Source organism: Pelophylax lessonae (genome assembly GCF_965119305.1).
Source record: "Pelophylax lessonae genome assembly, chromosome: 1".
Lineage (NCBI taxonomy): Eukaryota > Metazoa > Chordata > Amphibia > Anura > Ranidae > Pelophylax > Pelophylax lessonae.
In genome coordinates, this window is record NC_138768.1 from 601,844,352 (window position 1) to 601,865,730 (window position 21,379).

A 21,379-nucleotide genomic window follows, 5' to 3' on the forward strand; every position below is an offset into this window, starting at 1 on the left:
TGTGGTACAATTGCCAAAAAGCATAAAACAGCAAAGACGGAAAGTAAATAATTTCTGAAGTACGTCTCACATCAATTTAAAATATACAACAGGAGAATAAACGTTAGGTAGGAAAAAGCAGTCCACATATACTGCAAGTACAATTACCAGGTGTTTTTTGTTTTTCGCGTTTTGACATATCAAGATATCAGAGAGGATACTTTATTTTTCTGCTACTGTAACTTCACAAAGAACCACCTGTCAGAGCATTTTTGAAGTGGAGCCTCGGATTTCAAATGTATAAATACTGATTTCTGCTCTCCCACTACTGTGATATGTTGCATGGTTTTGCACAGAGCACTTCTGCCTTTAAACTAAACTGGATGTGTTAGGGGATTTTTAAAGACTGCACTGGGTAATCTTCTATTTACCACCATATTCTCAAGTCCCAACAGAAATTCAGATTTTGTAGAGAAACACATTGCGGAGACATTTATTACCCTGTTACTGTATACATGTGTAAGGGTTGCGTGCAAAAAATTGGATTTTTGACTTACCGTAAAATCAATTTCCCTGATGTTCATTGACAAACACAAGTCCTGATCTTCTTAACCATTGGGTTATACTGCCCCCTACAGGAGTAGGACACTAGTCCAAAAAAAAAAAAGTCTGACTATGTCTATGGGCAGATCCAGGGGGTATACTCCCTCTCTCTGCCATACGTACTCTGTTTTGTTACAAGCAGTGTCAGAAGAATTACACCACCACAGAGGGGTGGGTGCGGTGTCCGTCAATGAACATCAGAGAAATGGATTTTACGGTAAGTCAAAGTTAAAAATGAGGGGTGGAAACAGCGAAAAAGAAATTCCCAAGGCTAACTATAGTCAACCAGGTAAACAGGAGCTCAACCAAAACAACTGTATCTCACCTGAAAAAAACAATACATCCTTAAGAGGACCAGGTCCGTTAAACAGCAACCTGCAAAACCTTGCGGCCAAAGGAAGCATCAGCAGATGCCATCCTTTTTATAGGACTTTGTGAAAGTGTGCACCGACGACCAGGTAGCCGCCTTGCAAACTTGCATCACTGATGCTGATAAAAGGCCAAGGAGGCACTGAGCGCTCGAGCAGAGTGCACCGTGACAGTGTTGGAATCACAGACTCAGACAAACCTCTATCCATTAGCACCTGACGTTCAACTGTCAAGCCGTCAAAGCCAGGGACTCGAAAGCAGGATGGAAGATTGGCCCTTGAGACAGCAGATCCTCCCTGAGATGAAGCTTCCAAGGAACGTCGGCGATCAGCTGCTCCAGATCGGCATACCAAGCCCGGGGAGGCCAATCAGGAGCCACTAAGATGACCGGAATCCCTTCTGCCTCGATCCTGCGTAGAAGTCTTAGCAGGAGCTGGAGAGGAGGGAAGGCATAAATCAGACGATACTGACCCCACGGGGCCACCAACACGTCTGTGGCATCTGATAGAGGATCCCGTGACCGAGCCACAAACCTCTGCACCTTCCTGTGACGCCAACAGATCCACCTCGGGGATGCCCCACTAGAGACACAACTGATGAAACCCCTCCGGATGAAGGGACCACTCCCCTTGCCCCAACACCTACCGAGGTAATCCGCCTGCCAGTTTTCCACCCCAGGAATGTGTACGGCAGGGAGGGCTGGAACGAACAGTTCTGCCCACCTTGGAATGCAGGCTACCTCCAGAACCGCCAGGACACTTCTTGTGCCCCCCTGATGATTGACATTATCACTTATTGGACATCCCTGAAAAGATCCGTTCAACAGTCCAGGCAGTCTGATCGCTTGGAGTTCCAAGACATTAATCCGTAGTCTGGACCCTTTCCTGGGTGCAGAGCCCGTGAGCAAAATTTTTGCCGTGGACGCCTCCCAAGCTGGATAGGCTAGCATACGTGGTGACCACTGCCAATACAAGGGGAGGAAGGATTTTCCCAACTGAAGTGCCAAAGAACGAAGCCACCATATCAGGGACTCCCTCGTTACCCGGCTCAGCTGGATCCGATAGCGTAGACTTTAGAGACTGTGGAGACTTGTGCCATTTGGCCAGAATCTCCCTTTGCAAGGACCTCGTATGGAAATGTGCAAACGGAACCGCCTTGAAGGTAGACACCAGGAGACACCATCAGGCCCAGCACCAAGTCTGGAGGGATGACCATCTGCTGGACAGCAAGAGACAAATTGTAGCCTGCAATTTCTGGAGTTTCTCCAGAAGGAGCACTCTGGCTAAGGCTGAGTCCAGAATCAGATCCAGATAATCCAGCTTTGTGGATGGAATAGTCGCGGCAGACACAGGCAGCCCTTTCTTTGGGTCATCCGTGAATACAAAGAGCGAATCAGACTTCCGAAAAGACTCAGTAGTCGCCAAGTACACCCTGATTGCCAGAGCCACATCCAAAGTATGCAGTGCAATTCCTTAGGATGTTTTGGCTTAGGACACAAAGAGGGTAACACGATGTCCTCGTTGAAAACTGGAAACTACCTTTGGAAAGCAAAGACGGATCAGGACGAAGTACCACTTTATCCCTGTGAACCACCATATAGGGAGAATGAAAGGACAACACCGCCAGTTGCGACACCCTGCGCGCAGAAGTAATAGCCCCCAAGAAGGCCACATTCTGGGATTAAGTAAGCATGGGAATCTCCCGAATACTTTCAAAAGGAGGTTTCTGGAGAACCGACTGCACCAAAATTAAGGTCCCAAGGTGACAACGGAGGTCACAACGGAGGTACCAAGTGTAGCACCCCCTGGGTGAAGTAACGCACCAGGAAATGGGTGGCCAATGGCCTTTGGAAGAAGATTGTCAAAGCCGAGACCGGACCCTTGATAGTTCCCCAAACCACAATCTGAGCCACCGAATAAGAGCGAGGAGGAGCCCCAAGAGACTCACACCACGCAATATACGACTTCCACGTACGATGATAGATCTTGCTAGAAGTTGCTTTCCTCGCTTTAAGCCGAGTAGGAATTACTGAAGCAGACAAACCCCTGTTCTTCAGCACCTGGCTTTCAACAGCCAAGCTGTTAAACCGAGCGACTGTAAAGTAGGATGGAAGATTGGCCGAGACAGTAAATCCTCCCTGAGAGGAAGTCTCCAAGGAGAGTGTGCAACTAGCTTGACCAGATCGGCATACCAAGCTCGGCGAGGCCAGTCCGGAGGCCCCAAGAATGACTGGAATTCCTTCCGCCTCGATACTGCGAAAAAGTCTTGGCAGCAACTTGAAAGGAAAGGCATATACCAGCTGATACTGACTCCACGAGGCCACCGGGGTCCCGGGAGCGGGCCACAAATCACTGCACTTTCCTGTTGATCCGAGACGCCAACAGATCTATATCTGGAGTGCCCCAACGAAGGCACAACTGCTGGAATACCTTGGGATGGAGAGACCATTCCCCTGCATCCAAGGCCTGTCGACTGAGGTAACCCGCCTGCCAATTTTCCACTCCTGGAATGTGAACAGCGGAAAGGACTGGAAAAAAAAAAATCTGTCCATCGAAGGATGCTTGCCACTTACAAGGCCGCAAGGACACTTTTGGTGCTCCCTTGGTGATTGACATAAGCCACGGCCGTGGCACTGCCCGATTGAATGCGCACTGGACAAGCCTGCAGGTGCTCGGTCCAGTGGATTAGGCAAAGCCTGATTGCTCTCAGCTCCAGAACGTTGATCAGTAACCTTGATTCATCCAGGGACCAGACTCCTTGAGCGACCAGACTCCTTGAGCAAACAACCTGCCGAGAACCCCGCCCCACCTGGACAGACTGGCATCCGTGGTGACAATTGTCCAATATACAGGGAGGAAGGATTTCCCTTGGTTGAGCATCGGGGACCAAAGCCACCATATCAGGACTCCTTGGTCACCTCAGCTGGATCTGATTGTCCAGGGAACTTGGATTCTCATTCCATTTGAGAAGGATATGCTTCTGGAGGATCCTCGTGTGGAATTGAGCAAAGGGGACCGCCTCGAAGGACGACACCATTAGTCCCAGAACTCTCATATAGGTCCGAAGGGACGACCACTTGCTGGACAGCAACAGCTAAATCGCAGTCTGGAGTTTTTGGAGTTTTCTCTGGAGGAAGAAACACCCTGGCTGAGGACGAATCTAAAGTCAGGCCCAGATAGTCCAGTCTCATGGAAGGGACAAAGGATGACTTCTGAAGGTTCAGAATCCATCCGACCTCCTCCAGAGTTCTCATGGTGAACGCCAAATTTGTTGCCAGTACCGTGAGAGACTCCACACATAGAAGCAGATTGTCCAGGTAACCCAGGACCGATATTCCCCGCCGTCGCAACAGCACCAGACCCGGAGCCAACACCTTTGTGAAGACCCAAGGAGCAGAGGTGAGACCAAAGGGTAACGCCACAAACTGATAGTGATTATCTCCCACTGCAAAACAAAGAAACCGTTTGTGTCCTGCAGATATCGGGGTGTGAAGGTAGGCATCTTTGATGTCTATGGAGGCCAGGAAATCCCCTTGCTGTAGGAAAGCCACCACCGTGTTAACGGATTCCATCTTGAATTTTTTAACTCGCACGTAGCAATTCAGTACCTTCAGGTCCAGGATTGGACGCACCTTGCCTTCCTTCCTGGGGACCGTAAACAGGTTTGAATAAAAGCCCTAAAACCTTTCCACACACGGAACCGGAAATATTACTCCCTGTTGTACCAGGTCCTGTACTACTTCAAAGAGAGCCTATAAGCGATTCGGGGACAGTCGCATATTGGAAGGGAAAATCTTACCGGCAGGACGGATCGTCTATCCTGTAACCGGACCGTATGACCTCTTGAAACCATTTGTCTTGTATCCGGGATAGCCACAGGTCCGGGAACCGGCAAAGACGTCCCCCCACCCCAGATACGGGTGAGGGCGCACCTTCAGGCCAAAGTGGCCTATTCATCAGGTCTGGAGAAACTAGATTTTTGTTTGCCAGACCAGGTTCGCTTGGAACCACCTGAGGGAGTCTTGAAGGGCTTTGCATTATTGACTGACCCTGAGGGCCGAAAAAACTTCTGCGTGCTCAAAAGGAGAGACCCATTCTGTGACGAGGGTCCTTACCCTTGTTAGCCTGTGGGAGAAAGGTGCTCTTACCCCCTGTGAGACCTTTGATAATGTCATCCAGTGTAGCCCCAAACAGGCGATCTCCTTAAAAAGGTAGATCATTCAAGGCCTTCTTTGAAGTCTGATCCGCAGACCTGCATTTTAGCCAAACTATACGCAGGAGTAGAGGGCTGCATTGAGTTTGGGCTCCCGCGGGACCCAACGTAAATCTCGCAGGAATGGTCGGTTTTACCTTTGCTGCGGGCGGGAGTGGGCGGTCAGAAAATTTTGCGGGAGACCCGCGGGGCCCAGTGATTAAATTCATTTGTTTGTTAAGTAGTCTACGTTATAACTATATATATTTTTTTTTTTTTGGGATTAATTTTTTTTGCACTAGCCTGTTAAGAGTCAGTTCACACTGGGGCGACACGACTCTGTACTACTTCGGGGGCGACTTGTGCATTCCCATGCACCACAACTTCGGAGCGACTTGCATGGACTTCACATAATGGAAGTCTATGCAAGTCGCTCCGAGGTCGCCCCGAAGTAGTACAGGGCCCTTTTTCTAAGTCGGAGCAACTTGTGTCGCTCCTATTAGAACGGGTCCTGTAGCAGTCAATGGATTGCGAGGGAGTGCGACTTGTCAGGCTGACAAGTCCCGCTAGTGTGGACTGGGTCTTAAGCAAGCTATTGAGAATGTGAAATCTGTGAGATTGTTTTGAAGCATTCTATTTTATTTCGTTTTGTATTTAATTTGTTAAAATTACATCTAGCCTATTTGCTAATGGTAAAGTTATTTCCTAGTTAATCATATGGTGCGTGGGTATGCAATAGGCCTATAGCCTGCATTTAAAAACTGAGGTGCCGCTATTTGCGGTTTTGTTTTGACGGTTAATGTTTTATAACACTAATAAAAAAAATACCCAATGTTTTTCTCATGTGTGGTGCTTTGGTTTAGCATTGGTTACTTCATCTTATTTAAACGCAATCATGTTTAAAGTCTGTTATTCTGGATGTTAACTTGAACGAATATTTAGTCTGAGTCAGGGGCGTAACTACAGGGGTTGCAATCGCTACCGGGCCCCATGCTCCAGGGGGCCCGGTAGCAAACCAGTGGGTGAACTTCTAGGATCTCAAAGGTCACACTTGCGACCGGGCCCTGGCATTTCACCACTGTGGGGAGGCCCCAAGATTGCAGGAAGGGGGCCCACTGCAGAACTTGTGAAAGGATCCTGATGCGGGACCATAATAAAAGGCCATGCAATGAGATTAAAGAGCCCCAGGATTAGTGGGAAGAGCCCCGGGCTTGAAGGGAAGGGCCCCGGCCAGGGGTCTGGGGGGCCCTTCATGGTTTCTTGCATCGGGGCCCTGAAGGTTCTAGTTACGCCTCTGGTCTGAGTATTTGTGTGCATTTTTTACAAGCTCTGCGATAAAGTCAGCGGGAGTGGACACAAACATTGCGGGTGCGGGCGGGAGTGGAACACATAGGTTGCGGGAGCACCAGCTGGTCCAACAGCTCCTCAAAGGCAGGAGGAAGATGTTTCTCCTCTAGGTCACGGCGTAGTAACTTAGCACATTCAGTCAATGTTTGAGACCAGGGCAACCGTAAACACCGGTCTGATTGCAGACCCCGCAAGGAAGTACTGTACATATTGCTGGCCAGACTCCACCTTTCTATCTGCTGGATCCTTAAAAAACAGGGAATCCTCCACTGGGATCATAGTAGCTTTATTCAGTCTTAAGACTGGAGGGTCCACCGTAGGAATAATGTCTAGCAATCCACTTAGGCACCCCAGGGGAAAGCTTTGGGTGGTCCCATTCCTTTTTGAGCAAGTTGTCAAACATGGGTAAGGGAAAAACCTTTGCTGCTCTGGATGGCTTGTGAGTGCCAAACGTAACTTGAGCCTCAGTCGCAGTCCTAGCTGCATCCTCCATATTTGGGGACTCATGCACAGATACAACCAGTGGGTCCAACAGTGCCTTTTCTTGCGCGGCTGCGGAGGTAGAAATGTCATCCTCGCTGTCAGAGGAGACAGGGCGCGAGGTAGAAGACCTGGCAGGGAGACCCGTGTCTGCAGTGGCTGTAGCTAACTCCACCCGGGACACAACAATTCAAGGACCGCCGAAAGTGCATCTATTGACAGCTGGGATCCGGAAAGAAGGAACGGAAGATCAGCACCAGGGTATAGGGAGAGGCTCCACCCAGAAAAACGCCTCCAGGAACTCCCATTCAGTGATTTCTATCAGGAAACCACCGCAAAATGGCACCGGGTGCATCAAGATGGCCACCGATTCTTGAAGAGCACATGGGCTACAAGAAAATGGCGGCCCTGTGGAGCTACTGAGGACCCTCGTGGGGACCCCCAGCCTCCTGGACGGGATCGATTGGATGATGAGCCCTGGAATGACAGGTAGAAAAACACACACGATCAGTCGTCCATCGCCGGTGGGCCCACCCCCACCTGTGGCCTGAAGCTCGGACCCAGCACCTGGGAGTAGTTACAAACGTATCAATAGCCCCAGTAGTGAAAAGGGGGGCAGGTAGGTGGGGGTGCATAACAGGACAGAGGGGAACCCGGGTTTGGGAGGGTCCGGCCGCATTAGGGAGGGGCCCGTGTCTACCCCAAAACCCGCCAGGGGAGAGGGGGGAACATTTACTCACCATACCAGGAACAGGAGGGCGCCATCTCCTTACAAAACCCTCTCCCCCGAAGTGGGGGTGGGGGGTGGCATTGTTGTAGGCCAAATAGGAAAGCTGCGACTTGGGACTAGACCTGGTCGTATTTGACCTGGCGAGACGTTTAACTCACAGGGCCAGTCCCCGTGCAATGGGACTATGTCGGGGCCGACCCAGTGTGGAGCTAAGGGCTGCACGTGCTCGTTGGCCGGCTGGGGTGACCAGTGGATCTATATATCCAGCCCGTCGACCAGATCCAGCATAATTGCTTGTGATCTCAAAGGAAAAAAAAATCTGGAGAAAAAGCTAACTAGAAAAAAAAAAAAAGAACCATCTAGAAAAAAAGTTTGCCAGGACCGGAGATCCTAGCAAGGAACTAGGTCCTTACACCCGACTAGACTGATTAAAACTGACATCCTATAGCAGAGAGAGAGAGAGAGAGAGAGAGAGAGAGAGAGATAAAGGGTATACCCCTTGGGGCTGCCCAAAGGCGTAGCCAGACCTTTTTTCTGCCTGGTGTCCTACTCCTGTAGGGGGCAGCATAACTCTACTGATATGAAGAAATATATTTTTTTTTAAGTCACAACCGTTAATAGTTATCAGTTCATTAGATTCTAGACTTTACCTCTGTGGTGTCCTCTTGGCTTACTGCTTGCATAGACACATGTTCAGCATAATCTGAAATCTGTTTTCTAAGATCAGACACAAGTTGTTTCTGGTATTCAAGCTCTTCCTGGGTCGTCCTCAGTTCATCCTGCGTTTCAATTGACTGAAAACAATATGTACGAAAATAACTTATGTTAATTTAGATTACAAAATGAATACTAGCATTTTGAAACAATACAAACGTTAGCTTGGTAAAAGTGAAAAAGGAACCTATAGCTTCACCTGCTGACTGCCAATTATATTTATGAAATATTCATAGTAACCCTGCTAAAATAATAGGATTTTTGTACTTACTGTAAAATCCATTTTTCTGAGTACATTGACGGACACAGCGCTCCATATTCAGAACCACAGGTTTATAATCGCTCCCTACAGGAGTAGGGCACTAGGCAGAAAAAAAACTTGGCTATGCCTATGGGCAGTCCTTCCTGGTATTTAGCCCCCTCTCTGCTATAGGCCCCCAGTTTGGTAACAAGAAGTGTCAGAAGTATCAAAACACCATAGAGGGGCGGGTGCTGTGTCCATCAATTGATTTTTCGGTAAGTACAAAAATGGGTTTTTGACTCCCCGTAAAATCCATTTCTCTAATGTTCATTGACGGACATAGCTCCTGATTCTTCTTAACCATTGTGTTATACTGCCCCCTACAGGAGTAGGACACTAGGCAGGAAAAAGCTTGACTACGCCTATGGGCAATCCCAAGGGGTATACACCACTCTCAGCTATAGGCCCTCTGTTTTGTTACAAGCAGTGTCAGAAGAAAGCCAACTCCACAGAGGGGTGGGAAAAAAGCAAAAACAAAATTCCTAAGGCCAAAAATAGCCAACCAGATAACATGGAGCTCAACCATATACAACTGGAGCTCACCTAAAAAAAAAAAAAAACAATACACCCTCAAGGAGGACCGGGTCCTCTATACAGCAGCCTGCAAAACCTTGCAGCCAAAAGAAGCATCCGCAGATGCCAACACATCCATTGTATAACAATTTTCTATAAGTGTGCACTGACGACCAGGTGGCCGCTTTGCAAACCTGAGTCACTGACGCTTGATGACGGAAACCCAGGAGACACTAAGCGCCCTAGTAGAGTGTTCTTTGACGGAAAAAGGAGGAACCTGACCACTGATGCAACAGACCTGAACAATCGTCTGTCTGATTCATCTGGAAATGGTCGCAGAAGAAGCGGACAACCCTTTGTGCGGTCCGTACATCAGCCCAAATAGAGAGTCTGACTTCAAAAAATACTCCATGGCTGCCATGTACACCCTAACTGGACCACATCCAAGGCATTTGAAGGTAATTTCCTTCAGGTGTTTAGCCTGAGACACAGGGAAGGCAACACAATGTCTTCATTCAAAACGACAGTCAGAGACCACCTTAGGAAGGAATGGCGGACAGGGGAGAAGCACCACCTTTATCCTTGTGAATCACCAATAAGGTGAACGACAGGATAACGCCACCAGTTCCGACACCCTGCGCGCAGAGGTGATAGCCACCAAAAAAGGCCACCTTACGGGTAGTGCAAGCAGGGAAACCTCCCGAATATTTTCAAAGGGAGGTTTCGTAGAGCTGAAAGCACATTAGGCTCCCAGGGTGGCAATGGAGCCTGCACTGAAGGAACCAAATGTCAGACACCCTGAAGACCAGGGAGTGTGAGGCCAAAGGTCGCTGGATAAAGACTGCCAAAGCAGATACCTGGCCCTTGATGGTACTCAAGGCCAACTTCTGTTAAACCTCCCGTTAAAGGAAGGTTAAGAACCGATCCCTGGAGAAGGAGCGGGGATGAACCCCAAGAGACTCACCGCGCAATGTACGTCTTCCACATATGATGGTAGATCTTCCTAGAAGATTTCCTAGCTTTCAACAGCGTAGGAATTACCAACTCAGACAAATCTGGCATTCAAAAGCAGAGCCGTCAAAGCCAGCTACAGTAAAGCAGGATGGAAGATTGGTCCTTGGGATAGAAGATCCTTCCTGAGAGGAAGCTTCCAAGGCATGTTGGCGACCAGCCGCACCAGAATCGGTGTACCAAGCACGTTGAGGCTAGTCCGGGGCAAATAAGATGATCAGAATCCCTTCTGCCTAGAAGTCTTGGCAGAAGCTTGAGAGGAGGGAAGAAGTAAATCAAACCATACTGACCCCATGGGGCCACCAGCGCGCCTGTGGCGTCCGCCAGAGGATCCCATGACAGAGCCACAAACCTCTGCAACTTTACGCTGAGCCGGGACGCCCACAGACACAAATGATGAAACGCCTCCGTATGAAGGGACCACTCCCCTTAGTACAATGTCTGCCAACTGAGGTAGTCCGCCTGCCAGTTGTCCAGCGGAGAGGGCTGAACAAACCGTTCTGCCCAACCTTGGAATGCAAGCTACCTCCAGAATCACCAAGACACTTCGTGTGCTCCCCTGGTGATTGACATAAGTCACGGCTGTGGCATTGTCTGATTGAATGCGCACTGGCCATCCCTGAAGACGATCCGTCCCGATGTTCCAGGCACATTCTAATCGCTCTGAATTCCATGACATGGATTAGCAGTCTGGACTTCCAGTGTCCAGATACCCTGAGCAGAATTTTTGCCGAGGTTGCCTCCACAGCCAGACAGGCTGGCATCCGTGGTGACCACTGTCCAATACAAGGGGAGGAAGGATTTGCTCAGCTTTAGCACAAAGCCAACATATCAGGGACTCCTTTGTTCCCCGGCTCAGCCGAATACGATTGTCCAGAGACTGCGGTTTCTTGTCCCATTTGGCCAGAATCTCCATTGCAGGGACCCTCCTATGGAACTGTGCAAACGGAACCGCCTCAGAGATAGACACCATCAGGCCCAGCACCAGTATGCAAGTCCAGAGCGATGACCATCTGCTTGAAAGCAGGAGACAAATTGCATCTTGCAGATTCTGGAGTTTGTCCAGAAAAAGGAGCACCATGGCTAAGTCAGACCCACCAGAGCAGTAGGATACTCCACTCGCAGAAGGAAGTCATCCAAGTAGCCCAGTACCGTGAACCCCCTTCATGAAGATCCGAGGAGCAGAGGCAAGACCAAAGGGTAACGCCACGGCAAAGCGGAGAAGGTGCTTGTGACCAGGACATATTGGAAGGTGAAGGTAAGCATCCTTGATGTTGATGGAGGATAGAAAATCCCCCTGATGCAGGGAAGCCACCACCGTGTGAATGGACTCCATCCTTGAGTTCCAGAATTGAATGCACATGGGGACTGTAAACCGGTTTGAGTAAAACCCATGAAAACGTTCTGTAGTTGGAACCGGGACAATCGCCAATTAAAGCAAAAAAAGTCTTTCATCACCCCAAAAAGAGCCTGTAAGTGGACTGGTGACAGTCACATGTTGGAAGGAAGAACCTTACCGGAGGGGAAGAAAGAAAACAGATCTTGTAGCTGGACCAACAGGGAAGTCCACCTCCATCGCAGCTGCAACCTCCATCTTTAAGGTCTTACGCACAGATACAGATACAATCAGTGCCTCCACCAGTGCCTTTTCGCGCGCAGTTGAATTAGTGGAGAAAATACGATTTTTGTAAGATCTTACTGTACAATCTTTTTCTCTGGTGTCCATCGACAGATGCAGCCTCCTCTCCATGAGCTGCGTAGGAGGTCCCAAAGTAGTATAGGCATGAGGGGTGGAAAACGCAACCAGACAGTAACGTCAACTACAAAAGGCTAAACGTAGCCAACCGGGCAACATGGAGCTCAACCAAACAGGAGCTCACCCAGATGAAAAATCCAGAAGAGAAGTACAAACATTCTCTTATGAAACAGCAACCTGCAAAACCTTGCGGCCAAAAGAGGCATCCGAAGAAGCCAACAAATCCACCTTGTAAAATTTGGTAAAGGTGTGCACAGAAGACCATGTCACTGCCTTACAAACTTGTACAACAGAGGCCTGATGGCGAAAAGCCCAAGAGGCACTCAGGGCTCTAGTAGAATGTGCCTTCACAGGGAAAGGAGGAACCTGACCCTTGATCGAGTAAGCCCGAACAACCGTCTGCCTGATCCATCTCAAAATGGTCGCAGCGGACGCAGCCAAACCTTTGCGAGGACCGTCCAGAAGGGCAAAGAATTCAAATCCCTGAAGGACTCAGTAACCGTCAGATAAACCCTTATCCCCGAACCACATCCAAAGAGTGCAAAGCAATTGTCTTGAGATGTTTAGGCTTAGGACATAAGGAAGGCAACACAATATCTTCATTCAGGTGAAAATCCGACACCACCTAAGGAAGAAAGGACGGATTAGGTCGGAGGACCACTTTATCCCTGTGGACCACCAAATAAGGCGGACAGGACAAAGCCGCCAACTCAGACTCTGCGGGCAGAAGTGATAGCCACTAGGAAGGCAACCTTCTACGACAAAGAAAGCAGAGAAATCGCCTCAATATTCTTAAAAGGAGGCTTTTGAAGAAGAGACAAAACCAGATTAAGATCCCACGGGGGTAACGGGGATCTCAGCGGAGGGGCCAGATGACGCACCCCCTGAACAAAGGTGTGAATCAAACTATGAGTAGCCAATGGACGTTGGAAGTGAATAGCTAAGGCCGAAACCTAGCCCTTGATAGCACCCAACGCCAAGCGCTGCTTAACCCCATTTTGTACAAAAGGCCAAAACCCTAGCTATAGAAAACAAGCGAGGTTGCAGCTGCAGTGAGTCACACCAAGAAATGTACGATTTCCACGTACGATGATAGATCTTCCTAGCTGTCGACTTCCTGGCCTTCAAAAGGGTAGGAATCAGCCAATCAGAAAGACCTCTATCCCTCAACACATTGCTTTCAACAGCCAAGCTGTTAAAGCAGGATGGAAGATCGGTTCTTGAGATAGTAGATCCTAGCGCAAAGGAAGATGCTATGGAGGATCCACGACTATTTTTACCAGCTCTGCGTACCAAGACCGCTGAGGCCAGTCTGGTGCCACCAGAACAACCGAAATGCCTTCCATCGTCACCCTGTGAAGAAACCTTGGCAGGAGAATGAGCGGAGGGAAGGCATAGATCAGGCGATACTGACTCCAAGGAGCCACCACAGCGTCTGTGGCATTGGCCAAAGGATCACGAGACCTGGCCACAAACCTCTAGCTTTGCTGTTGAGGCGAGACTCAAACAGATCTACGTCCGCGGTCCCCCACCGGACACACAGGAGATGAAACGCCTCCGGATGCAGGGACCACTCCCCCTGATCCAACACCTGACTTAGGTAATCCGCTTGCCAATTCTCCACACCCGGGATGTGGACTGCGGAAAGAGCCAGAACATTGTGTTCCGCCCATACCAGAATCTCGGCCACCTCCTTGGCCGCCAGGGCACTCCTGGTACCCCCTTGACTGATTGTCTGACTGGACCCGAACCGGAGAGCCGTGTAGCCGACTTGTCCAGTGGAGCAGGCAGAGCTTGATTGCTCTCAGCTCCAGAATATTGATCGGCAAGGAAGACTCTTCCGACGCCCAAGTCCCCTGAGCATAGAGCTTCCCCAGTAGTCCACCCCAGCCTGATAGACTGACGTCCGTGGTGACCACCATTCAAAACACCAGCAGGAAGGACATGCCATTGCAGAGGACAGATGACTGGATCCACCAAGAGAGCCGACATCGGGAGATGGCTCAACCAAATTTTCTGGTCCAATGACCGATGATCTCTGTTCCATTGCGAATCTCTTTCTGCAGCTGTCTCGCGTGAGACTGCTTCGAAGGTCGAGACCATCAGACCCAGGGCCCTCATGCAAACCCGCAAGGAGGACTGATCGGCCTCCATCAGCAATTGGACCGCCCTTTACAACTTCTGAAGCTTCCAAGGTGGATTTGTTGGCTTCTTCGGATGCCTCTTTTGGCCGCAGGTTTTGCAGGTTGCTGTTTCATAAGAGAATGTTTGTTTGTACTTCTCTTCTGGGTCTTTTATCTGGGAGAGCTGTTTGGTTGAGCCCCATGTTGCCCCGTTGGCTACGTTTAGCCTTTTGGAGTTGACGTTACTCTATGGTTACGTTTTCCCACCCCTCATGCCTATACTACTTTGGGACGTCCCACTCAGCTCATGGAGATGAGGCGTCGTCTGTCGATGGATGAAAGAGAAAATCCGATTTTTGTAAGACCTTACCGTAAAATCTTTTACTCTGATGTCCATCGACAGATGCAGCACCCGTCCCTCTTTTTGGGGTTGGTTCTGTTGTCTTCACTGCTTTTAAACAAAACTAATGTGCTGGGTTGTGCAGTGGGGGTTTATGTCTGGAGGGACAGTCCCCTGGGCGTGTGTATTCAATTTTTTCTGCCTAGACTACTCCTGATGGGAGGAGCATAAACCCACTCAGCTCATGGAGATGAGGCTGCCTCCGTCGATGGACGATAGACAAATCCTCCTCACTATCGGAGAATTCAGGGCGCATGGTCGCAGACCCAGCATGGTGACCCACATCCATGGAGGACGAATCAGATTCAGGATCTGATGAGACAGATGAGGCAGGGGGTGCTTTTTGCTAAAAGGATGATGGATGTATGGGACCCAGAGGGCCCGCTGCCTCAGAGAGGGGATCACTTGGGGAGATGTGCTTCAAAGACTCCATAAGTCACCAGGGGGACCCCACAAAAGAAGTGTATAACACTGCTAAGGGACAATCCCCACCACTCTGGCAGCCCACCCGGTGGCCAGTCACAGAGCACCAATCGATACTCAGCAGAGAGGGAGAGGACCCCACCGGACTCACCACCCTGCAGAATCTGCACTGCACGAGTGGCGACATGAAATAAAAAAGGATCGAGGAGTCCACACCAGGGAGGGGCTCCCACCGCCGAAAACGCTGCCCAGATGGCTTCACAGACATGGCCGCTGTTTTCTATGGCAAACCACCACAAATGCCCGCCGGACTACACAAACATGGCCGTCGTGCATTGCAGTGCAAGGCTACAACAAAATGGCAGCACCACGAGGCTCCGAGGGATCCCTAGGCCCAGGCAGGAGCCCCCACAAGGTACAGGCCTCCCTGCACTGCCAATCGTCTGGCCACCGGCATAGCGCCCTGCCCCCTTCCCAGGAGGTGGACCAGACCATCCACACAGCCCCAGCATAAGTGGAGGGGGGTAGGATGGGGGGGGGGGGACACATGAGGGGGTGCCTGGTGGGAAGGAGGGGAGCACAGGGGTCCGAGTGTCCCATGGAGGGGCCCACGTCCACCCCAAAACCCTCCAGGGACAGCTACTCACCATACCAGAAAGCAGGCGGGCACCACTCCAGACAGAACCCCGCGACTCCGGCCGAGACCTTGGTCGTATGCAAACTCGCGAGGCGTTTAACTTGCAGGCCAGCCCCGTCCGGTGAGGTGTGTCCCAGCAGCCCTAGCGTGGAGCTGAGGTTTGCACACGCTCGTTGGCCAGACTTGGGGGACCACTGGATCTAGATTATCCAGCCCGTCGCCCAGGCTGGCAGTTGATTGTAGATCTCACGGGAAAAAAACAGGAGAAAAAAATTCTATTTAAAAAGAAAAAAATTGCCAGGACCCAGTGTTGGGGTAGTTACTCAAAAAATGTAACTAGTTACTAGTTACTTCTGTAAATTGTAATGAGATTACTTTACTAGTTACTGCATTTGAAAAGTAACTTCACTACTTATTACTTTACTTTCCTCTTTCTTAATTGACCGTGTAGAAGAAGATACATGACACTCTTTCTGCATAGAGTTTATTGTATAAACACAGGCTTTGGGAAACATGAGAACAAAAGCTGAAAAAACAGAATAAAACATAAAGTGCAACAAAAATTCATAAACTTCATCCCTCTCTATTCTTCGAAATAACGATCGTATTGCACGGCTTGGGTAACGCAGGAAAGCGCGTTCCTGTAGCCTAGTAAAGTAGTGTAGTTACTTCCTATAGCCTAGTAAAGTAGTGTAGTTACCAATATTAGTATTGTAACTAGTTACATTACTTAGTTACCAAAAAAAGTAATGTAGTTACTGTAATCAGTTACTTTGTAACTAGTTACCCCCAACACTGCCAGGACCAGAGATCCCAGCAAGGAACTAGGTCTGTACTTCTGACTAAGCATAAAAAAACGGAGTATCGATAGCAGAGAGGGGGAGAATACCCCCTGGGACTGCCCATAGGTGTAGCCAGATTTTTTTTCTACTTCGTGTCCTACTCCTGTAGGAGGCAGTATACCCCTATGGTTAAGAAGACCAAGAGCTGTGTCCGTCAATGAACGAAAGAGAAATTAGCTTTTTGGTTGCATTAGTGAAAATAAGCTGCATGCCTGAGCTCTACATCTATTCCAATGTTACACTCCCAACTCCAGAAAGAGGTGTTGGTCTGCTCATTAATTTTTGGGTCCAGTTGCTTTTTGAAACCAAAACTTTAATGTATATGTTACTGAAGCTGTAGGGAGAAAGAATCCAGAGAGAAGAACCCCTTTAAAACTATAAAAAGCTGACCTACAAAGTATCCAAATTATTACCAATAACCAGTGGTTGTGAAATAGTAAAGAGAAGCACCTGTATGATCAGTATGCTAACCTCTCTGGAATGAAAGCAGCATGCTGCTCAAAGGGCTGGTCATACTATGGGCAGTTCATTCGTTACCTGCGCTTTTCCCCATGAACAAATGCACTTAACCGGAATGGCACATAGAAAACAATAGTTTTCGGCGTGTCATGTTCACACCATAATGCTGTGTTTTTCTGAGTTCCAGAGATGTGTGATATTATGCATGTTGCATCTCCAAACCTCACTGGATGGTAGCGATGGTGGCCAGAAAGCACCATGCTACTGTGTGGTGATATGAATGAAGTGTACACTTCATATACTGTAAATCTTACTTAGACAGGAAAAAAAAAAGGAGCTGTGTGATGCAATAAAATTGCACATTACACCGCGCTCTATCGCACGTCACTGCAGTGTAAAACAGACTGCTGTCCACACACTTCAGAGCACCAAAAATGCTTTTGTGGCAAATATATTTTCACACTTAAAGGAAGGCACTGGAAAAAATGTCATCCCTGCTGAGCAAGTACTACAATTACTATCTTCCACTGAACTGCTCCTGTTATCACCCACTCTTCTGGGCTTTCCTTATAGACGTAAAAAAGAAAACCTGTACTAAGAAATATGCAGGCAGCCATTGTTGACCTTTCTGAAAATGAAAGTTACCTGGCTGTCTGTTTCAATAACATTTGGGATAGTGACTCAGAATAATCAAGATTATTAGTAAAGTAAGGGTAATAATATGCATTCCTGCTCTGGCTCAGAGCACTGAAACCACTGAATCCGCATGAAAGCCACACAACTAGCATTTCTGGAAAAAATTGCATGATGGAAGCCTCCATAGAGGCGTGCCACAGAACACGGGTTTACATTTTCTACTCCCAGGTTTCACATTGAAATGAATTACAGTCACCAAATCTGTTCTATAAACTTCTAATTAAATCCCCAACCATGTGTCTGGGAATACCTGTCATTCCTGGGTGTCCAGGAACATTACACCACATGGTGGTAAGGAGAGCGGCAGGATATCAGTGAAAATCCGTGGACTGATCTCCCCTGTGAAGTATAAACCTTGACGCAAACAGATCTGAGCCTTTCTGGGTCCAGAGCAGTCAAATAGTCTGTCCTAAACAACCTATAACCAAATTTAAAAAGGTGACAAGAGGTCTAATAGACCCCTGATGTCTTCTTAAAGGAAAAAAAGTACACTTTTTTTTGCCTCCCCTCCCATGACCTTATCAATCCCATCATCCCTTTTCATAGATGTATACTTGTATACTTACAGAGATCTGACAACAGAAACCTCTGTGGATTATTTTAACCACTTAAGGACCGGAAGGTTTTACCCCCTTTAATGACCAGGCCATTTTTTTGTGATACGGCACTGCGTTATTTTAACTGACAAAAGAGTGACCATTCTGAATTTTTTTTTTTATATTATAAACTTTCTGCTATAAAACATTCCCAATAAAAAAAAAAAAAAAAAAATCAAATGTTTTCATAATTTTAGACCAATATGCATTCTGCTACATATTTTTGGTAGAAAAAACCCCCAATAGGTGTATATAGATTGGTTTTGGTTTGTGCAAAAGTTATCGCATCTACAAACTAGGGGAAAGATTTATGTCATTTTTTTTACTAGTAATGACGGCGATCAGCGATTTTTAGCGGGACTGCGACATTGTGGCAGTTAAATCAGATACCTGACATTTGTGACACTTTTGGGGGGGACCAGTGTTTGAATTTCTAAATTAATCAGTGCTAAAAACACTGATTACTGTACTGACACTGGCAATGAAGGGGTTCAAATCAGAGGTGATCAAAGGGTTAAATGTGTGCCTAAGGGGTGCTAACTGTGTGGGGGATGGGCTCACTAGATGAACACAGAAACCTGTGTTCCTAAATAGGAGGAACACAGGATCCCTGTGGTCATCACTGACAGAACAGCGGCCTGCAACGTTTACATCGGCAGACCGCCGTTCTTTTTCTGTGTACATGTACGTTGTTTCGCGTAAAAGAGCTGACATGCCACAGTATAACTACCACAGCTGGTCAGCAAGTGGTTAATATAGCACGTTATGTCCACAGAGCCCCATAAACTTTAAAAGCCTGGGTACAAAAAACTGTGCGACACATTAGGTATCTGCATACAAGACAGAGTGAGAGCAATAATTCTAGGGCCATCATTGACTGATAACTTTAAAATGTAGAGCTTTAAAGGCTTTTAAAGAGCAGCCAATGGGCAATTTGGAGTACCATCGTTTATTGCAGCTTGGGTGTGTGCAATTTTGTAGCTTGATATTGTCACTCATGTACAGTAATAGATATTCAGTTGCTAAACAAGATTTACCATTTCAATGTTGTCATTCAGATCTTGTTTTAGAATATTCTTCTCAGATGTAAGCTCTTCAACCTTAGACTGAAGCTCAGCTCTTTGCTGATCAAGCAGTGTTATCTTCTCCTGCAGCTCTTGAAGTTTAAGTTGACCTTCTGAGCTCTCAGTTTGCATGATACTTAGCAATGGCTGCAAGTTATTCAACTGCTCTTGAAGTTGTTCCTTTTCAGACATTAGCTGAATATGCTTTTGTTCTAAATCCTGCTGTTCTCTGAGCAATTCAGATTCCCTCTGTGCTTGTTGCTGAAGAGTTTCAACAAACGTTGATAGCTATAAATAAATATATACAACTTAGAAAAGAAAAAAGAAATAAAATGCTTCATGGACATTGGAAAAGTTTGAATATATATGATCAAGAAAAAGTAAATCCTTAAGGCTAAATGGCAAAAATGATAACCCTTGTTGTATTGCACTGCTTAACAGGACTCATTTAAGTGAATGGGGACGCACTACAACGTACGCAGCTGTGACAGTGGTGCAAGCTTTTCAGGGTTAAAAAAAAAAAAAAAAAACTCCCAGCAACCTGACAAATGCCCTCTGTAGAGCAATCCACTGCAGATTTTCTTTTGTTTTTCTTTTTGTTGCGTAGCTCTTTCTCAGTTAAGAGAGGAGGAAATACACTTACATTGCTCAACTCTTCCTGGAGGTTGTCTCTCTCAAACACTGTGGACTTAAGTGTTTCGTCTATGCTGCTAATGACAGAAGCATGTTCCTGTGGAAAGAAACATGAAGAAGGCCCTAAGTGACACTTGTCAACTTTCCTCTGAAGCAGAAAAAGATTTTCTAATCATGTTACCTGCTGGGCTTGAACCAACTCTTGCCTTTCTTGTTGTGCTCTGGACAGCTATTGTTTAAAATTTACAAAAGCACAGGTCAGAAATGAGCAAGGTCAATGATACATACACGTTTATACAATTAGACTTACCTTTTCTTCTAATATTTCCAAAGACTCTTTGAGGTTGTTCATTTTTTTCACTTGACATTCAGCCTCAAGGTCCTTTTTCTTAATTTCTTCATCTGTGAATAAACATCTTGTCTGAAGGTCCTCATACAGTATTTTAAGCTCAGAGTATTGCTGCTCAGCTTGCTGAAACTTTGCCTGTGTGTTTGTCACCTCCTCTATTAGTCTATCAATCTGTTCCTTTTGTTCTTGCATTTTGCTATTCTGGTCGCATATTATCGATTCTGATTGTTCTTTTTCATTTTGTAGGAGTTGGAATTCACCTGATGTTTTCTGTACCTAGCAAACAGTGATCAAAATACTCGATTCATTTTTTTTTCTATTTAAGTCAAGAAAAGCAATATCTACAATATACATTTCAAAGTACAGTATCAAAAGACTATCCCCTGTTAAAGGGGGACTTCCCAATATTGTAAAGCTATTCTATATGAAAAGGAATTAAAGGATGCAAGCATGGACAGAAGACTTAGTAAAGCAGCTGTGTTACTTCCATTCGTTTTAACAGTGGCGTTCTTAAAAGAGTGAGGACAGGCAAATATAAGACTTTGTGAAGTTGTTTAGGGTGGGTGCAGTTACATTTAAATGATAACAGTACTAAGAGGACAGGTCTCCAGTAGGAATGAAAATATGGGAACTGCCATTTCATGGTTCCGTTGAAAAGAAAAAAAAAAGAAAAAAAAAAAAAAAAAAAAACACACACCTAGTCCTAGTTCAACCAAGAGAAATAAATACTAGAAAATCTGCATTTACAGAACCCTACCCACAGTTGATCCAGAGAAATGCAAAAAACAAACACTCCAATTTGCTCCAAATTTGGCGATAGCAGATGAGAATTCATCCATTAAAAAGGGAACTGGAGCAAGGTGCCCCAGAAGCAGCGAAGATACTAGATAGATGATGGGTGTCAGAGCTACACTGCACAGGCAGCTAAGCTGCATTTTTGCCACCCTACTAATGCACCCCCCCCCCCCCAAGCTGCAATAGGCAGCAGATAGGGATGTTTACATGCTGTGCCCACAGAAAAGTTCCCCTGACATGAAGTGATCAGGCGGCAAGCACCCCAAATGCTACACATTCAAGTAGATGGTGAAGCACCGCAGATGCCCTGCAACTGCATGTATTGCTCATTTGGCAGCAAAAATGTAGCCAAAACAGGCGGTAAGGAG

At 47.2% G+C, this 21,379-nt stretch overlaps 1 protein-coding gene across 1 annotated transcript in view; it reads right to left on the minus strand.

The window, feature by feature from the left end:
• Positions 1-21,379, minus strand: part of CENPE (centromere protein E) — a 328,099-nt gene that overhangs the window by 196,551 nt on the left and 110,169 nt on the right. The window contains exons 24-28 of the mRNA XM_082248665.1: positions 20,178-20,492; positions 20,049-20,096; positions 19,878-19,964; positions 19,208-19,522; positions 8,350-8,493 (exon numbers count right to left, since the gene is read on the minus strand). Coding sequence (XP_082104791.1) covers positions 8,350-8,493; positions 19,208-19,522; positions 19,878-19,964; positions 20,049-20,096; positions 20,178-20,492 — 909 coding nt within the window. The remainder of the gene's footprint in view (positions 1-8,349; positions 8,494-19,207; positions 19,523-19,877; positions 19,965-20,048; positions 20,097-20,177; positions 20,493-21,379) is intronic.